The sequence below is a fragment of the Lissotriton helveticus genome, chromosome 5_1 (assembly GCF_964261635.1).
Source record: "Lissotriton helveticus chromosome 5_1, aLisHel1.1, whole genome shotgun sequence".
Taxonomy (NCBI): domain Eukaryota; kingdom Metazoa; phylum Chordata; class Amphibia; order Caudata; family Salamandridae; genus Lissotriton; species Lissotriton helveticus.
This window is the reverse complement of record NC_136065.1, coordinates 1903418408-1903435172: the sequence shown is the minus strand read 5'-3', so window position 1 is coordinate 1903435172 and position 16765 is coordinate 1903418408. Positions and strand designations below refer to the sequence as shown.

The following is a 16765-nucleotide window of genomic DNA, read 5'->3' as shown; positions in this document are numbered from 1 at the left end:
GGCTTTCAAGTGTTGTTGTACTTTAATTTTTTTTGGTCATTCAATAGTGAAGCAATTGTAGGTAAATCGTTATGATAAAAGATTTACTTATTTATGCAGTCCCTTAAAAAACAGAATAATGTAACTCTCAGTAGTATGTACATTTGTTAAGCAGAACAAATGAATATTTTTTATAAACAGTTATTCTACACGTTTATACAAAGCAATACACATATATAGGTACATATATATATATATATAGTACAAATAAATGCTTATATACAGAGGGATATGCTGTATATTTCTGGTTGCATATGGAGGTTATATGGGGAAGAGCCAATTCTTGAGTACTTTTCACGAAGATAAGGTGGTTATCCATGAACCTTATGCTGCTGGAAGGGGGTTGAAGAGTACCATAGTTTGGCTGCTTTATTTCCCCCCCAGAGTTTTATATAGCGCAAACTTGACCCGAAGGTATCAGCTCGCTTTACATGAGCACCAGTTGTGTTACATAAGGACACATTAATTATTGTTAGGCACGGGGAGATTAGGTGATTTGCCCTGAATCGAAGGCTAATGAGCATTGTTGCCGTGACTAACCGGTTCCCCAGATTTGAGGTTGGCCACCCTAGCCGTTAAGCCATGTCCTCTCCCCAGAACATTGCGTGAACAGTGAAGGATGTGCCCCCCATGTTTTTTTTCTTGTACATTGGGATTTTGAGGCACGGTACTACTCCAGAGCGGAGGTTCCTTTGTTGAATGTGTTTAGTGATTTTATTCCTAATGAAGAGTGATCCCGTTCCATGTATCGCTTTGTGGTTGATACAAAGCAGCTTGAACGTGGATCTTCTGAAAACTGGTAACCAATGCAGGGCTTTCAGGGCAGGGGAGATGTGGTCTTGCCGTTTTATATGCAAGAGTAGTCTAGCAGCCGAATTCTGAATCCGTTGTAGTCATTTCATGGTAGTTAAAGGTGATCCATGGTAGAGGCTATTGGCGTAATCGAGATTGGACAGAACAAGGGAGATGGTAGCCTGGACCTTGTGTGGAAATACCAAATGGGGGGAGATTTGTTGCAGAGTTTTTATAGTATCAAAGCTTGTTCTTGCTAGTTTGTTCACTTGGGCATTCATCGATAGCTTGGAGTCAATGGTCATTCCGAGGTTTCATACTTCCTTAAATAATTTAGGCGGTGTTCTGAGATCATCAGGCCACGCGCCGAGCGGGTCATAATGTTGCCAATTGCCACATGTGAGTATTTCGGTTTTGGAACAATTCAATTTGAGACGGCTCCACGTCTTCCATTGATCCATTGGCTCTGAGAACTGAAAATTGGTGACTTTCCAATGTCTTTAGGGCAATCCAGATGAAGGAGTATTTGCGTGTCATCTGCACGTTTATAAGACGTGAGGGGAAATTGATTGATCAGTGCCGGTAATGACTTGATGTAGATGTTGAAAAGCATGGGCGAGATGATCAAGACTTTTTTTTTTAAACTTTATTTATTGAAAGCAGGTAGATTGCAAGGATAATACCAGATACAGTGTCATTTTCATATAACATAAACCACTGCAGAACATTCAAAACTCCCAAATCCCGGCCTCCACATACTGCAAATGAAGACATGCTGTACAAATAACATACATCACTCATGCAAAGTACTCAAGATATGCAATCTTACGATCACAGACGGGACCTCCAGAATCAAAGCCCGGGGGCAACCATAGTTTACTGAGCCAGAGTCGTATTGTCCAACTCCTCCTCGGCATCACCACACGCCAAAAGATGGTCTCTGAGCGGACCCCAGATGTCTTTAGGGCTCGAGCTCCTGGGGAGTTCTTCTGAATAAGTATTTAGCTGCTCCTGGCAGTATACCAGGTCTTTAAGCCATTGGGACGCCCTGGGGTAGTGCTTACCATCCCATGTGAACAACACTCTCCTCCTCGCTAACAGCAAACCCACCCTCACAAAGCGGCCCAGCAACCCTTTAGCGTCCGGGACGTGCCCCAACAAACACAGCAGCGGAGTACAATCAAGAGTGAGACCTGTCATGGTATCCAGTAGCTGTAGGACATCTATCCAGTAGGAATGAACAGCGGGGCAGTGCCATGATAAATGTATGAAGTCGGCACCAGCCCGACCACATCTCCTGCAACAATCATATCCTATACGATGAAGCTTAGTGGGCGTGTGATATGTCTGGTGTATGAACTTCAGGTGGATAATGCGTAGGTTGCTATTGGGCGATAGTCTACCCGTGAGTGAGCAGATGTGAGCCCATGTGTCCTCTGACAGTGGTGTGCCTAGAGCAGTATTCCATCTGGCAAAACTGCGATCCTCAGGAAGGGCCAATTCCGAAAATACCACTTTGTACAATCTAGTGAGCAGATGCTTCCTGGTGGCAGCAGAAATCACCAGTTGCAGCGACTTGGAGGTGAGAGGCTCGCATGGAAAACTGGGATAGTGATCCCTCATGGCCCGGCGCAACCGATAGCATGTGTATAGGAATAGTGGCGAAGCGTTGGAGATATAATGCAGATCTTCTCCAGAGATGTACGTCCCATCACTGAATAAGTCACCTAGCGTGGATATGCCAGCGTCAGTGAGCAGACGCATTGAGCCACGCTTTTGTGCCACGGAGAGGGCGCCGTGGCCAGCAATGCACGTATTCGGCGCGTATAAAGGCAATCGGTCCGTTAATCTACCAATCGCCTTCTAGGCTGAGCACGTGGCGTCAATCGTGTTGATCTCCGTCTTAGGAACATGTCTCTGGGTGTGCGTCAGTATATTTTGCAAAGGAATATCACCCGCATCCCCCTCCTCTATTGCTACGTGCGGGACAAAGCCATGTGGTCTGTACCAGAAAAAAGCGTATTGAGCTAGTCCACACAAATAATAAATGTAAAAATCTGGAGCGCAGAACCCTCCTTTGTCAAACGGCAAGGTCAAGGTTGCCCAGCTGATACGCGGAGGCTTCGTCCCCCACACCAGGCGGAGCAACTGAGTTTGCAGTGTGGTGAAGAAGTGCTTATTCAGACGAAGAGGGACATTGCAGAATAAGTACAAAAACTTGGGACGGATCACCATCTTAATGACCGCAATGCGGTCCGCCAACGTCAGAGGTAGTGCCACCCATTTGTCCACCCGTTGTACCAAGTCATCATAGGCCCTGCCATAATTCTCACGAATTACAGTCTCTGGGTCTCTATGAACCCAGACCCGAGGTATTTCACGGGATCCACAGTCCACAACAGCGGATATTCCAGCATGGGAGCGGTAGTGGCCGGTGTGAGAGGTATTACAATTGACTTCACCCAGTTGATACACAATCCTGAGAGAAGGCCAAAGCGGATATACTCGCAGGTAATGCTCGTAAGGTGAGTATGTGGTTCGCGAACATACACCACCATATCATCTGCATACGCAGAGACACCCACCAGTCTGTTACTAAAATTAAGCGCGGCTTCCCTGTGCTGTTATCGGATTCTACACATCAGTGGTTCCAGTACAATGGCAAAAAGGAACGGGGAGAGAGGACATCCCTGCCTAGTACCACGCTGTATCATCAATGGATCAGAGGTGAAACCGCCGATCCGCACTCTCGCCGAAGCATCAGTATACAGAATCTGTATCCAGCGGATAAAGACAGGGGGGAACCCCATCCTGCGCAGAATGAAAAAGATATACCGCCATTCAATCAAATCAAAGGCTTTGGCCGCGTCAAGTAACACAGCCACAGCTTGGAGATCGGGGTTAAGAACATGGAACATCGCAAAAATTGTACGGAGGTTCCAAGATGTGGAACGATCAGGAATAAAGCCCGATTGGTCAGGCAGGACGAGCATTGGCATCAACGGATGGAGTTCAGTAGCAAGAATTTTAGCAAGAATCTTGGCATCAATGTTTATCAGGGATAAGGGCCGATAGGATTCACACCGGGCGGGGGGCTTATCTTTTTTCAGGAGAGTGATAATGAGCGCTTGACGCAGAGACGGAGGGAGATAGCCCAGCTCATGCGCCTCGGCGTACATGGCTAGGATGTGGGGTGCCAGTAAATCAGCATAGCGCTTATAAAATTCAGCTGTCAGCCCATCTGGACCGGGAGCTTTCTTATTCGGCAGGGAGAGGATCGCCTCTTATGTCAGCCTCATCAATAGGAGTGCTAAGATATTTCCTATGGGTGTCCGACAGCCAGGCACAGGCAGTGTCTTGTAGGTAGTCGTTTATTACGGAGTCAGACACGCTGCCACGAGACTCATAGCTGTCCGTAAAATGCTCGGAACTGACCTAGTAAAGCATCGGATGTGTAATGCCTAGTGCCGTGGTCGTCTTCTATGTGAGCTATAGGAGGGGCAGTCTCTCGCTCACGCAGTCGACTAGCTAGTACCCTGCCCGGTCTGCCACCCTCTCCGTATGCTCTGGCCACAAACCGTTTGGAGATATACCTAATTTTTGCCTCCGCCAAAGATTTATGTTCCTCAATGTAGTCCCTAATGCGTGCTAATGTGTCCAGTGAGGGAATCGAGTCATATGATGTTTCTAGTTCACGCAGCTTGGCTTAAACCCAACTTATTTGCCCCCTCAGGTCGCGCAAGATGCCTGCCGTCGTACCTATACACACCCCTCGGATATTGGCCTTAAACGCTTCCCAAAAAGTGGCGGCACTTTCCACCGTGCCCACGTTCAAGTCGAAATACTGTACAATAGCTTTGTGGACCGTATCAGCAAATAAGGGGTCCAGCAGAGCGTCCGCTCGAAACCGCCATGTGTAAGGGGGCCTTACAGTGTGCGGAATCTGCAGTTTAATAAGTACTGGATTGTGGTCTGATAGAGTCCTAGGGAGATTATAGACCTCAGTTACCCATCCATTGGTCGATCCGTCCACCAGCCAATAGTCCAGGCGGGACCACGTGTTATGGGAGAGTGTAATGTGTGTGCCCACCCGTACCCCTGCGTTACGCAGGCGCCAAGCGTCAACTACCCCCATCTCCTCCATAAACTGCCGGATACATGAAGCAGTTTTTAACATACGGTTACTTGCCATAACGGATTTGTCAAGCTGAGGATCTAAGTGTGTATTCAGATCGCCCCCAATCATTAAGGCAGATTCTGGCCAGGTACGCAGCACCTGAAACAAAGAAGACAACAACGCTGGTTCGTCAATCACAGGGCCATATATGTTGGCAATAGTCACAACCGTCTTGCCCAATGTACCTCTAACCACTGCCCAGCGGCCCTCTTTATCTGTGCAGGAGTTCAATGGAATGAAAGGTGTGCCTTTTTTAATAAGGATAAGGACTCCACGGGCATAGTTAGAATAAGAGGAGGCCAGTCGGAATCCAGCCCACCTGCGGGCTAGGGATCCCTTGGTGTGGACAGTCAGATGAGTCCCCTGCAATAAGGCAATAGCGATCCCATGTCTATCCAGGTGAGATAGCACCTGCCTAGTCTTTCTGGGCGTGTTGAGGCCGCGGACATTCCAAGTGACACAGGTATAGCACTCACCCACCATCATAGAGGGTCCCGATAGATTCCGAACCAGCGTCGCTCAGTAGCACAGCACACTTACAGAGTGATGAAAGCATTTCAGCATGGAGCGTGGTATCTGCAAAATTTATTCTAAGGCAAAAGAAGAGACCAGGCCCCCCAACCCCCACCCACTTTGGCAACCCCAACACGCCAAAGAACCTGAAGACCCCCCCCATCAACCCACCCAATACAAAACAACAAGAAGTTCAGCAAATGGGTTATACCCATCAGGGGCAGTGGAGGCAATGCACACTTCCGGCATAAAGCAGAAGTGGGCCGCCGCAAAGAGTGGTCAGTGCCCCCCAGTGTGCCAACAAACGGAAATAAGAGAAGAACGTCCAGTGAGTCGCCTGGCGTCCCTTCCACAACGTATACCATAATATATGAGCTAGCAATTTGCCTCAGCTTCGGTCATGACAGATGGCGTCCCACAGGGAGGAACATCTAGAAAGATATTACCCGGCCAAGGACCTGACATATCATTCCATCCCCCTCCGACCTCCCGCCCCCCCAAGCACAAAACCCCCAAACACAGCAACATAAGGAATATTAGGATACATCCAAGTTCAGTCGTCCACGTCAGACGTGTCAGCAGGGGATTTACGACGTTTTTGCAGTGTCTTAGCGTATGCCATCGCTTGCTTGGGGGTGGTGAAGATTTTCCCTCCTTCGAATTCGAAGCCTCGCTGGGTACAGCATGGCATATGGAATCTCTTCCCGCTGTAGAAGTTTCTTTACGGAGTGAAATTCCTTCCTCGCCGCCTGGACTTGAGCAGTGAAATCGGGATAGAATGAGAGCTGGCTATTCTGATACGTGATTTTGCTCTTCTGACGGGTAACGCGAAGCACAGTGTCACGATCCCTGTAGTTCAGTAGCCTTATGATTATGGGTCGCGGTGGCAGACCAGGTGGAGGCCGAGCCGCTAATGAACGATGGGCCCTCTCAACCGCGAACATGGGAGACAGGTCGTCAGTACCACAAATTTCCCTCAACATGGTCTCTATGTAATCCTCTAGCCACCCTACATTGGTCGATTCCGGCAGGCCCAAAACGCGGATGTTATTGCGCCGGGCCCGCGCTTCAATGTCTTCATTCTTGGCCTGGATTACTTCCAAAAGCTTGACCATCTCCGAAGTCTTGTTCGCCACCTGCTGTAATCCATCTTCGGTGTCAGTGATCCTCTGTTCCGCCTCTCCCAGTCTCGTGGCCTGCTTGTCAAGCTTGGTAGAGAATTGATCCATGCGTGTGTTCAAGGCCTCAATTTTTCTATCTATTGCCTGAAGGCTCGCCTGTATGGCAAGCAGTGTAGTTTCCAGCATGGAGGGACTTTGTGATGAGGCCTCGTGAGCTCCGTCAGCCGCCCCCGCCTCCGACTGCTTACTGTTCTTGCGGAGCTCAAAGGACAGCTTGGGCTGTGTCCTGTCGGGTTTGCCCATTGTGAGTACCGTGTCCTGTCCTCCACAGATGGCAGCCCCGACCGTGTTTCCCTTCGCAAGTCACGGGCAGGCCAGATGGCTCTCCGCACTGCACGGGCTGCCCGCTTGATAGCCACCAGACGCCAGCCAGGTGTCGAGCCACACCCCACAATCACAGCAGAGCGGGTTTATGTCGTCCTGAAGAGTGTCGCCCGGGAGTGCTCCAGCCTGCGGGATGGGACCGCAACACTTCCAAGCAGAAAGTGGCGCAGTTTCCAGCGGGCAGGCTATGAGGATGATCCAGATCGGCAGGTGAGGGCAGTCACTCGGGTCCAGCACAGCGCACAATCCGATCCCTCAACCAAGCAGCAGCTGCACCTCTGCGGAAGGGCCCAACCAAACACACCGCCGCCGCACAACTCGATGACTTCCAGTATCCAGCAGGGCGCCCCGGTATCCAGAAGCGCGCCACGTGGGTTCAGGTGCGCCGTATCCAACTCAGCACTGGACTTTTAGCCACTAGCCGACGGGCAGGAAAATCAGGGGTGAAAAGCAAGTTTCCCCGCAGCAAGCTCCACCATCGTCCCCCACATAGGACTGCTCGCTCCCCAGTCCAGGGCAAATGTCCCCGCCACAGCTCTTGCCCGCCAAGTCAAGGGCCGGGTCCTCAAGTTCTCGCGGCCCACCCGCGGCTCACCAGTCGCCCCGCAGCCGGCCACTCGAGTTTAACGCTGCCCAGACGCCGCTCTGTACCTCGGCGTCCCGAAACTCAAGCGCCGCACGGATCTCCGCGACCGCCGGTGATGGGCTGGCGGGGGAGGGCTGAGGCTTACCGGCAGTCACACTTCGGCCCCCACAACAGATTGTCCAGCTCTAGGGCTCCGAGAGAGGATCCAGGCAGGGGAAGCGCCGACCGCGCCAGTCAGGACGGGAACTCGGGCTTCGCCGCAGCGGACACTGCAAAGGCTGATTCCGGCAGCGTCCGACTCGCTGAATCTCCGAAACTCGCCCAGTCAGTGAAGAAAGGCACCAGCAGCTCGGCGCCCACTTCAGGTCGGCTTAGATGGCACTAGAAGGGCAGAATAATGCAGGATATGTTTGCGGTGGCCGGCAGAGCAGTCCTACTGTGCTGCCATCTTGCCGCGTGCCAAGCCACGCCCCCCGGGATGATCGAAACTTGCTTTTGTAAAGTATGGTTTGACTGAGAAAGGGAGGCATGGAGGACATTAGCTCTGTTGTGAAGGTAGAATGTGATCCAGTCTAGACCAGTTCCCTCTATTCCGCCTTCGTAGAGTCTTTGTATCAGAGTGTTATGGTCAACCATGTCAAAGATAGCTGAGAGGTCCAAGAGAAGTCGTGCAGCAACCGCGTTGCGGCCAACTGTGTTCTTCAGGTCATCCCAGATGGCAAGGAGGGCAGATTCTATGCTTCTTCCTGGACGGAATCCCGTTTGGAAGTCTGAAAGTATGGCATTATCTTCAATGAGTTGTGACATCTGGACGAACACTGCTCTTCCTATCAGTCACCCCAGGAAATGTCCATTTGTAATTGGTCTGTAGTTAACAGGGTTCAGTGGGTCCAAGCTTGTTTTCTGAGGTCATGCTGAAGCTTGTTGTGGCTGTGGAACAAATCTGGAATAGTAGTCTGGCATACAATGGATGTTCGTTATGATGTCTACCGGAACTGTACACATTGGATTAACTTGGCAAGATGGTTCTTGGTGGTACTCATCATACTGGCAGTCACAGTGTGGATGACCATAAAGCTACTGCACATCACCACCTTCCTCATAATATGAGCGAATAGTAAACATCCTGATCTTCCATATTCCAATTTTTGACTTTGAGTTGCGTGCGAATAAATTGCTGGTCCAAAGAGACACATCCTGTGATTTGTCTTCTGTCTTAGCGGGCAACTACAAAAGCACAAATAGAGCACTCTTTACTTTTTAATAGAGCACTCAGAAGTTGCCTTGTCTGAATTTAGTACTGATGCATGACAAATAACTTTGGAGGTAACGTGCATTCATGCCCATCAAAAACATAGGAGAAGCAGAGATTTAAGGAGAGGGTTGATCATGCAAAAAAAATTCTCAGTTGCGTCCGTCCGTCTTCAAGGCCATGCTGGGCTGTTGACAAAACTCAAAATAATGCATCGGAAAGTTTGGCTTGCACCAGGTCAAGATGATGGGCCCCCACATCAAGCAACAAAACCTTTTAGTGCCTAGAAAGATTTCAAAGATGGGTGTCTGGCTGTAAGATTGACATCTAAATAAGTATGGTGCATAACAATATTTTAAAGGTGTGGAATCTGCAGTTAGAGGTATCCATCACAATCAATGTACCTCACGTCTTTTCCCTTGCTTATTCTCAAGAAAAAGGAGAAGCATCAGTCACAGAATTTGGCTTCATGATCTGTGCAGCCTGAGGGTATCTAGAAAATGTTTCACTAGCCATACTGCATACATGTTTTAAACAGAGGTGCCTTCTGTTTAGGCGTATTTATCAAAGTAATGCACACCCTGGTACAGGAAATACTGGCACCTTCAGTCCACAGACAAACGCCTACTATCAGCTAAATTTTAAAGATTTTAAGAATAGAAAATGATGTAAGAATCTGTGGAAGGAAAATGCTCAAGAGAGTTGTCTCGGCAGGGAGGTATTGGTAAAAGCGGGCTGATCTAACTAAAGATTGGTTTTCTATTTATATACATTAGCTTGTTACAGGTCTATTGTATTGGAGGATTCTCAACTTACTAAGGAGCAATTATCACACAGCATCTGAAACTAAAAGATTTGATGCCAAAGCACTAAAGAGACCAGTCAACCTCTCAACTGTTGTCCCACTTGTGTCAAACATGATTTAGGCTGCCCTGAAGACAAATCTCCACATTTCTACTGCTGTTGGAACACAACTAGGAAAATATCCCATTCAAAAATATTACGTTTAATATGTGAAAAGCCAACACCAAGAGAAACGCTGGATATAAATGTCTAAAACTGTCCCGATGCCCTCCAGAACTTTTTGGGCAAATGCTGCTAAAAGATGGTTTGGGGATTTCTCCAGAAATTCCTACTGAAAGAGAATAAAGACAGTTGAATCTTTTATGATTTAGCAAAGTTATTGGCCCTCCGTAATGGTCTTTACATTATATGCGCCGTAATCACCCTCATACCACTGAAGCATTGTCTAAGATTGTTAATGGAGAATCTTACAATCACAGGGGCAAATCAGCCTGACTTTGAAAGAATCTGATGCTAAAGAAGCCAAGGTTTTGTATTTAGATCGAAACCCGTATTTTGTTTGTTATTTCGTATTATAGGTTCTCTCATTCCACTTAGACAGCTCTCTAATTTTAAAAGTGTTACAAGCTTGAGAAGGGAGAAAGACGCAGATTGTAAGATGCTGAACTGGACACAATTAACGATTTGGCCATCACCACAGTCACTTTACACATTTCTAAAATTTTAATTGACTCTGATAAAGTTCTTACTAGAAGGTAAATACACTAGCTTACATTGCATACAACAGCGAATAGATGTTGTGCAACCTCAAGCTGGCCTGATCTTACAGAGCTATTGATGATTGTAGACACTGTAGATACCAAATACCTATTAATCCTTAGCTGTACTAAACCCACCTACTTATATCCTGATGAGTAGGAAATCAATCCTGCCTCACAATCAAGAAATTAATTCCAGACATTTCCTGCTTTTGAAGTTGTACCAATCTATAAAAGAAGCTGCATTCAATAAACAACAAAAACAACGTGTCTGGCTAAATATCTTACCTCGATTTGCCTTGCCTTCTGCACCTAGTCTAAGATATATTATTACTTAGGCAAATACTTTCAGTTATCAAACGGCTACACTTGCCCCTGGGGAATGTGTTGGAAAACTTCCAGAGAAAACAATTGCTTTTTAGGTGGTCTATATTTCACATGCAAGCATAGGAGGTAGACTATTCTGAGAGTGTCTAAACCACGCACAAATCAACTAGCCCGTTACAGAAGGCTGATGTACGGAGTATGGGGTGTCCTGAAACAAAAGAAGCCAACCTTTAAAAGAGGAGACCTAGAAGTTGGCATTGAAAGTAGTCACAAATTCAAGCATTCTTTTTCCTTTGAGAACAGTTCTTCTCCAATAATCTTATGATTTGCAGGAATCTGTGGCCCAGAAGGAGCAGAATAAATTATTCATAAAAATACTCATATAGAATGAACACTGACCACTAAGAGTAGCCAAGTACAATACAGGATGTTGGTGAGCATATTCACAAGCTACCTTTAAGTTGCAAACAGCCATGTTTGAGTTGTTCGATGGCAAATGCACAAGCACTTAAAGTTTGCTCTTTTTGCCAATTGAAGCCCCAAAAGATTGAAATACAATCTGCAGAGTAGAAATTGGACCCAGTAACAATATAACAATATCCTTCAAATGATTAATACGAAACTGGACAAAAAGAGTGCGTCAGAATGCTCTTTGCAACATCAACTTAGTTAAGGTCAGTACCAAGATATAAGTATCAACTAGCTCTTTACCCGTTTGAAATATGATGAAGGGATGTGGTTTTTCAGCACCTCTGTTATGAAGCACAGGTCAAACTAATGATGTATTGGTACAAGGGCCAAGTATGAAGTCATACTCCGCCTACTAAGCGGCCACTCAGTGTTACTTTCAAAGAAGGGGCCAGGAGTCAACAGGTCCTCTAGTCTCACCAGACCCCATGACTTCTGACTTGATTTTTTTCAATTCAGACATACTTGTATAATTATCAACAAACCTCCACCTCATAGTTCAAGTAGAGGGTCTGGAATGGGAAGAATACGCTCTTCCTGCCACAGCAAATGCCCAGCAATGAACCCCTCTTACCTAAAAGTGACGTTCAGGCTTCCCTGATTATTTTTGCTGGTGACACTAATTCCCAATTAACTTGGAAAGATGGAGACAGGACAAAGGGCAGTATCTGTATGATGTAAGTTGTATCTTTCTTTGATATAATGATGAACCCACTAGAGAAGTATGAACTTTTAGCTAAACTGAGATTTGAAGAAGGTCCCCCTCTACATTCATAACTACTTTAAGATGAACATTACATTTTAAGTGGTTGATAGAAATTGATAGTCATGGGAAGGTCTTAGTTTTTCTCAGTCATCTGGATTGCTATAAGATGTATGTATGCGGTATCTATAAAGCACAATCTTAGCGGCAGCAGAACGTTGTGCATTTGAAGGCAAAGATAGAATCAAGTGACTGGAGAGGTAACTGGGTTCTGAGCAAGGAAGCACAATGTTACTTCATTGTGAGGTAGTGTTCTTTATAGAGGAATGTCTATCTCTTTCCTAAATTGCCGCGAGGTCATGCAGTGGATATATAGTAGGAGAAGACAAAGGTTTACTACCTTTTTTTTTTACTCCTCTCCCTCCCCCTACATAAAATAGGAGATATTCAGGCTTTTAGTTTTCAAGTATAGTATGAGCTAGATTACCACTGCCCCCAGAAAGCTACCACACCAAATGTTTAGCTAAAATGTTTGGGTTTACGCATAAACTGGCCAGACATGCCTGCTCAGGAGACCTACAATACAGTGTTGCACACCTATCTAGGGAGGCATTAAGTTTCTACATTTTAGCTAGACTTCGTACATCTCTGGGAGGAAAATACTAATATGAGCACAGTGAGACCCTATTTTGTCATTTTTACAAAGGAAAAAAAACAATTTTTGAACAGTTACACAGACACTTCAAAATAACGATGGAGAGGCAAATCATGTCACACACAAGCACACTGTACAGACAGAAAGCTGTTATTGCTTTCAGAATCTAAGACCACGTCCATTGTGTGGGGAGAAAGAGAGGCTCTTCATGTAATTTTGAGAGATGACTGCATAACACCAATCAAAAGTGAAAGATCTGAATAGAGAAAGAGCCATTGTTAAAAGCACAATGAGAAGAAGCTGTGTGAATGTGGACATGCACTGAATGAGCAAACAGCCAAACAATAGCTTGTGTCTGAAGTTCCTACTGGTAGGGCTACTTTGATTTTGTCTTTAGAGCGTGCAAAAAAGCAAAATTAGGGTAAACGTGCCACACTCAAACTACTGAAACAAAGAACGTCTAAAGCACATTAAATAAACTGTTAATCAGAAACCCCATGTACGATTAAAACAAGCAGCCCAACAACATTCTAGAGAACAAAGGAAAAGAATCACAGACTACATTAAACAAGACAAATATGTCAGCTTTTCACTTAAAATTACAAATGAATCACATTAATGCAAAATAGATAAATACAAAATACTAGACATGAAAGTTAACCTAAGACAGAGCCAACCATTGCCTTCTGTTACATAAATACTAAAATAGGCAGGTGAAAAACTGGATTTCTCATAGAGGCATAAGAGCAAAATGAGACAGTCTGTGATAGGCAGGTTCTCTTGCTGCATAGTTCATATAAAACCAACTGCGAACAAGCAGGTATGTCTAAATGCTTCTAAACAGGAATGCACAAAGCCTCACCTACCATCTACATTATAGTCTAACTACCATGCTGCATTAGATATACCACTGGAAATTTGTGTTGCAACTTTCACAAGATCTTGTCAAGCACAGCACCTAATAATCTCAGCTATGGAAACAATGTTAACGTGTTCTTTTCCACATAGTCAAACCCAGATTTGCTAATCCAGTGCAACATTGCAGAAACCTCATTGGAAAATGTCCATCTTCTTTGTCACAGTCTTTATTTTATGAGAAGAGTCCTTAAACTTGGGACAAGTCAACACCTTGCCCCGCAAATCCACCGGTTCCTCAGAACAAAGGAAGCCAAGCCTACTTTCAAGAAAATGCTTCCTTTCAACTAAAGGTAATTATTTCTTGTCCATGAAAAGCCCCCCCACTCCTTCCTGGAGAATGCCAGCTTACATGATGCCGAGCACTGTAAATAACAGATTTTACTATCATCCAACATTAGGGTATTCAATCTACTAACTTTGGATGGATGGAAGACACAGGTCTTGGCTTGTCTTGGATTTGAGCATGTGACGACATATGTCATAGGCCACGGGAATTATGCAATTAAGCGACCACTGGGTTTTTTACATAGTTATAGATATGCGGTACTTGCCACACAATCCATCGTGTGCAGACTTTAACAAAAAAGAAAAAAAGATTTTGTTTCTAGCTCAAAGGGTACAAAAGTTACTAAAAACCCAGAGACACATGTTGCTGCACAGTGGAATGACCTTTTCAAAGGTTGGCGTGTCACCTTTCTGTTGCTTATTGATATATTGTGGTGTTAAACTGGTGAGATGCAACCAATGCACAGCCAGTGCTAAAAAGCGTAAATATGACGAAATAATGAAGTAATACTATCACAAAATGTGCCACATAATTTGGCCCATACCTGCCCCATAATTCCAGTGGCCCTGCATATGTCTCAGGGGCAAAGATTAACCTAAATACTTCGAGTAATGATGATTACAAGCGTGCTAGTGCCTTACGTAGTGCTACACTAATAAAACACAACATGCCTTTTTTCTGTCTGACAACAAGGTATGAACTAATGCAGCATGTGGGAAAAGCTAAACATGAAACCCTCCAATGTAGTCAGACTCAGAAAAGGAATGTTACTAAAGGTTGTACTCTACTCCACTCTAGTGGCCTTTAGAGAAAATACAAGCAAACGTGCAAAGGCTCACATAATTTACCTTTTGTTTTTTCTGACTGGTAAACCTTTTCATAGTCCCTTACAGCTTCTTCATACTGCTCTGTGTCCGTGTAGCTATACAGGGGAAAAACGGGGGAAGAGTGAGTTTTTAAAGAGCATTGAGACATGAAAGATAAAACCCAGGCGTAGTATGTACAATTAAACTCGAAAATCCAGTCATCTGCCATTCTAGAGAAGGGAACATCAAAATATTCAAGACGACAATTTACACAAACACCGAGAGAAGAGACGTATGATATATGTATATATCTGTCGTCTCTATCAATCACTTTCAGAAGTTGCAAAATGTTGCAGATCACAGAATAAAAAGAACCACTGTATCCCGTCTCTTCTCCAATGTTGATTTTCAGGGTGCCAGCCCAGTTAACCAGAAGCAATGATCAGGTGACAATTGTTTTGGGATATGGATGGGCTGACGTCCCTATGTTCTGAAAACAGTTAAGATAATTAAGCTTTGACGGAGCTACTATTTTCATTATGGCATATAACCAAACATACACTGCATAGATTTACAGGTTATACTAAAACACCCCCTTTATAACCAGAGACCTGCACCAAAAGGACATAGTCCCTCTACTGCACAAACAGAGCACGTTAGGGGTAATTTCCAAATAACAAAATGCAGACTTCTGAAATGGACAGGGCCAGTTCAACAATGCAAATTCTCAATTATATCCGCTATCAATCCATTCCACAAGCTAACTTTCATGGCTTCTGCAATCATTGAAGAATGCCGTTTTGCTGAGCGCTGGGATGCCAGCCCCACTTCAGCGAACTGGGTTACAGGTGAATCATCTGAACAAAATAAATGCATCTTCAGGGTTAGCGTATGTGGAGTCCTGGAGTCAGCCAGTAAATTGTTACTACCAACATGATGGCAGATGAACAAGTAACTTACCTTTGGCAATGCTCTTTCGGGTGGATACTCTAATTGCAGATTTCTCATCTTGTGAATACCCCCATGTACCAGACTGGAGATTTTTAAAATCAATTCCCTCTCGCCTGTGGGTGGCGTTGTGCAGTTCTGTCAGGTCTGTCCCGCCCTGAAAGTGTCATCAGGCCACAATATACCACCTGGTGATGTTGTTTTCATTCTGATATGTGTCTGCACCGTCAGACACCCTTAGTAATCAGATTGTGACAGTGTGAAGATATCTAATTGGAATCTTTTTTTAACAAGGATCAAAGGACTTCATACCACAGAACAACGGTAGGTCAATGAGCAAACTGTGGTTAGATAAAGTATCCAAGAGAAAGAGCGTTACCTAAGTGTTTTAAGCTGGAAACTTCTAACCACCGATTCCTCCCCAAGTGAACAGAAACCAAAGCAATCCCTCCCCAGGTGGTATGTCTGTGGAATGGCTCAGACCAGGAAATCCTGCCGGACTGAACGTTAAAAGTGCCCTTCCTTCTGGACCCGGCGATTCAGACAATAATGCTTCATAAATGTATGAACTGATGCCCACGTAGCAGACTGGAAGATGACCAAGACCTACACTGCTCTTCCCTTCTTTGCTCCAGAAAACTCTAAAAGGAGCAGCTTGACCATACGCGGAATCCGTGCACCTCGAAGGTCTTCCTGAATCCACTCAGAGCGCATTGGTGATCCCCTCTCCAAAACCAAAGAGAACAGTGCTCCAGTCACAGAGTATAGACCACTGTCTATGTTTAATTTAGATTTCAAGATTCTTAGCAAAATACTAGCGCTCAGATTGCTCCCGCATATGCACTCCATCATACACTCAGACAAAAACGGTTTAATTCCCTCCTATAACCTATGCAGGCTGTTCTCTGTTCTTCTCCATGAAGAGACAAAATCTCTGCCCTCGGCTGCTGTGCTTTCGGTCAATTTAGAGAAGGCCTTTGACACGGTTGGCTTGTCTGGAAAATCCAGAACAAGACCAGGATACAGGAGAGGAGAATGGAAGTGATAGTGGGTGACCCACGTTTTAACATAATAGACGGCAAACTTTCGGCTTCTTGAGGCAATGATATGGCTAGTCCTGGGGCAGGGTTGGGTGAAATGGTTGGCACTTCTTTATTCATCCCCACGGCGAGGGTTCGGACGGGGAAGACTGTCATCCCATGCCCCATACTGCGAGGAACCCGATAAG

The 16765-nt window shown here is 45.5% G+C and overlaps 1 protein-coding gene across 1 annotated transcript in view; it reads right to left on the bottom strand.

Annotated features, from left to right (window-relative positions):
* DNAJC7 (DnaJ heat shock protein family (Hsp40) member C7) overlaps positions 1-16765 on the bottom strand; it is a 468661-nt gene that overhangs the window by 84756 nt on the left and 367140 nt on the right. The window contains exon 10 of the mRNA XM_078645431.1: positions 14632-14705. Coding sequence (XP_078501557.1) covers positions 14632-14705 — 74 coding nt within the window. The remainder of the gene's footprint in view (positions 1-14631; positions 14706-16765) is intronic.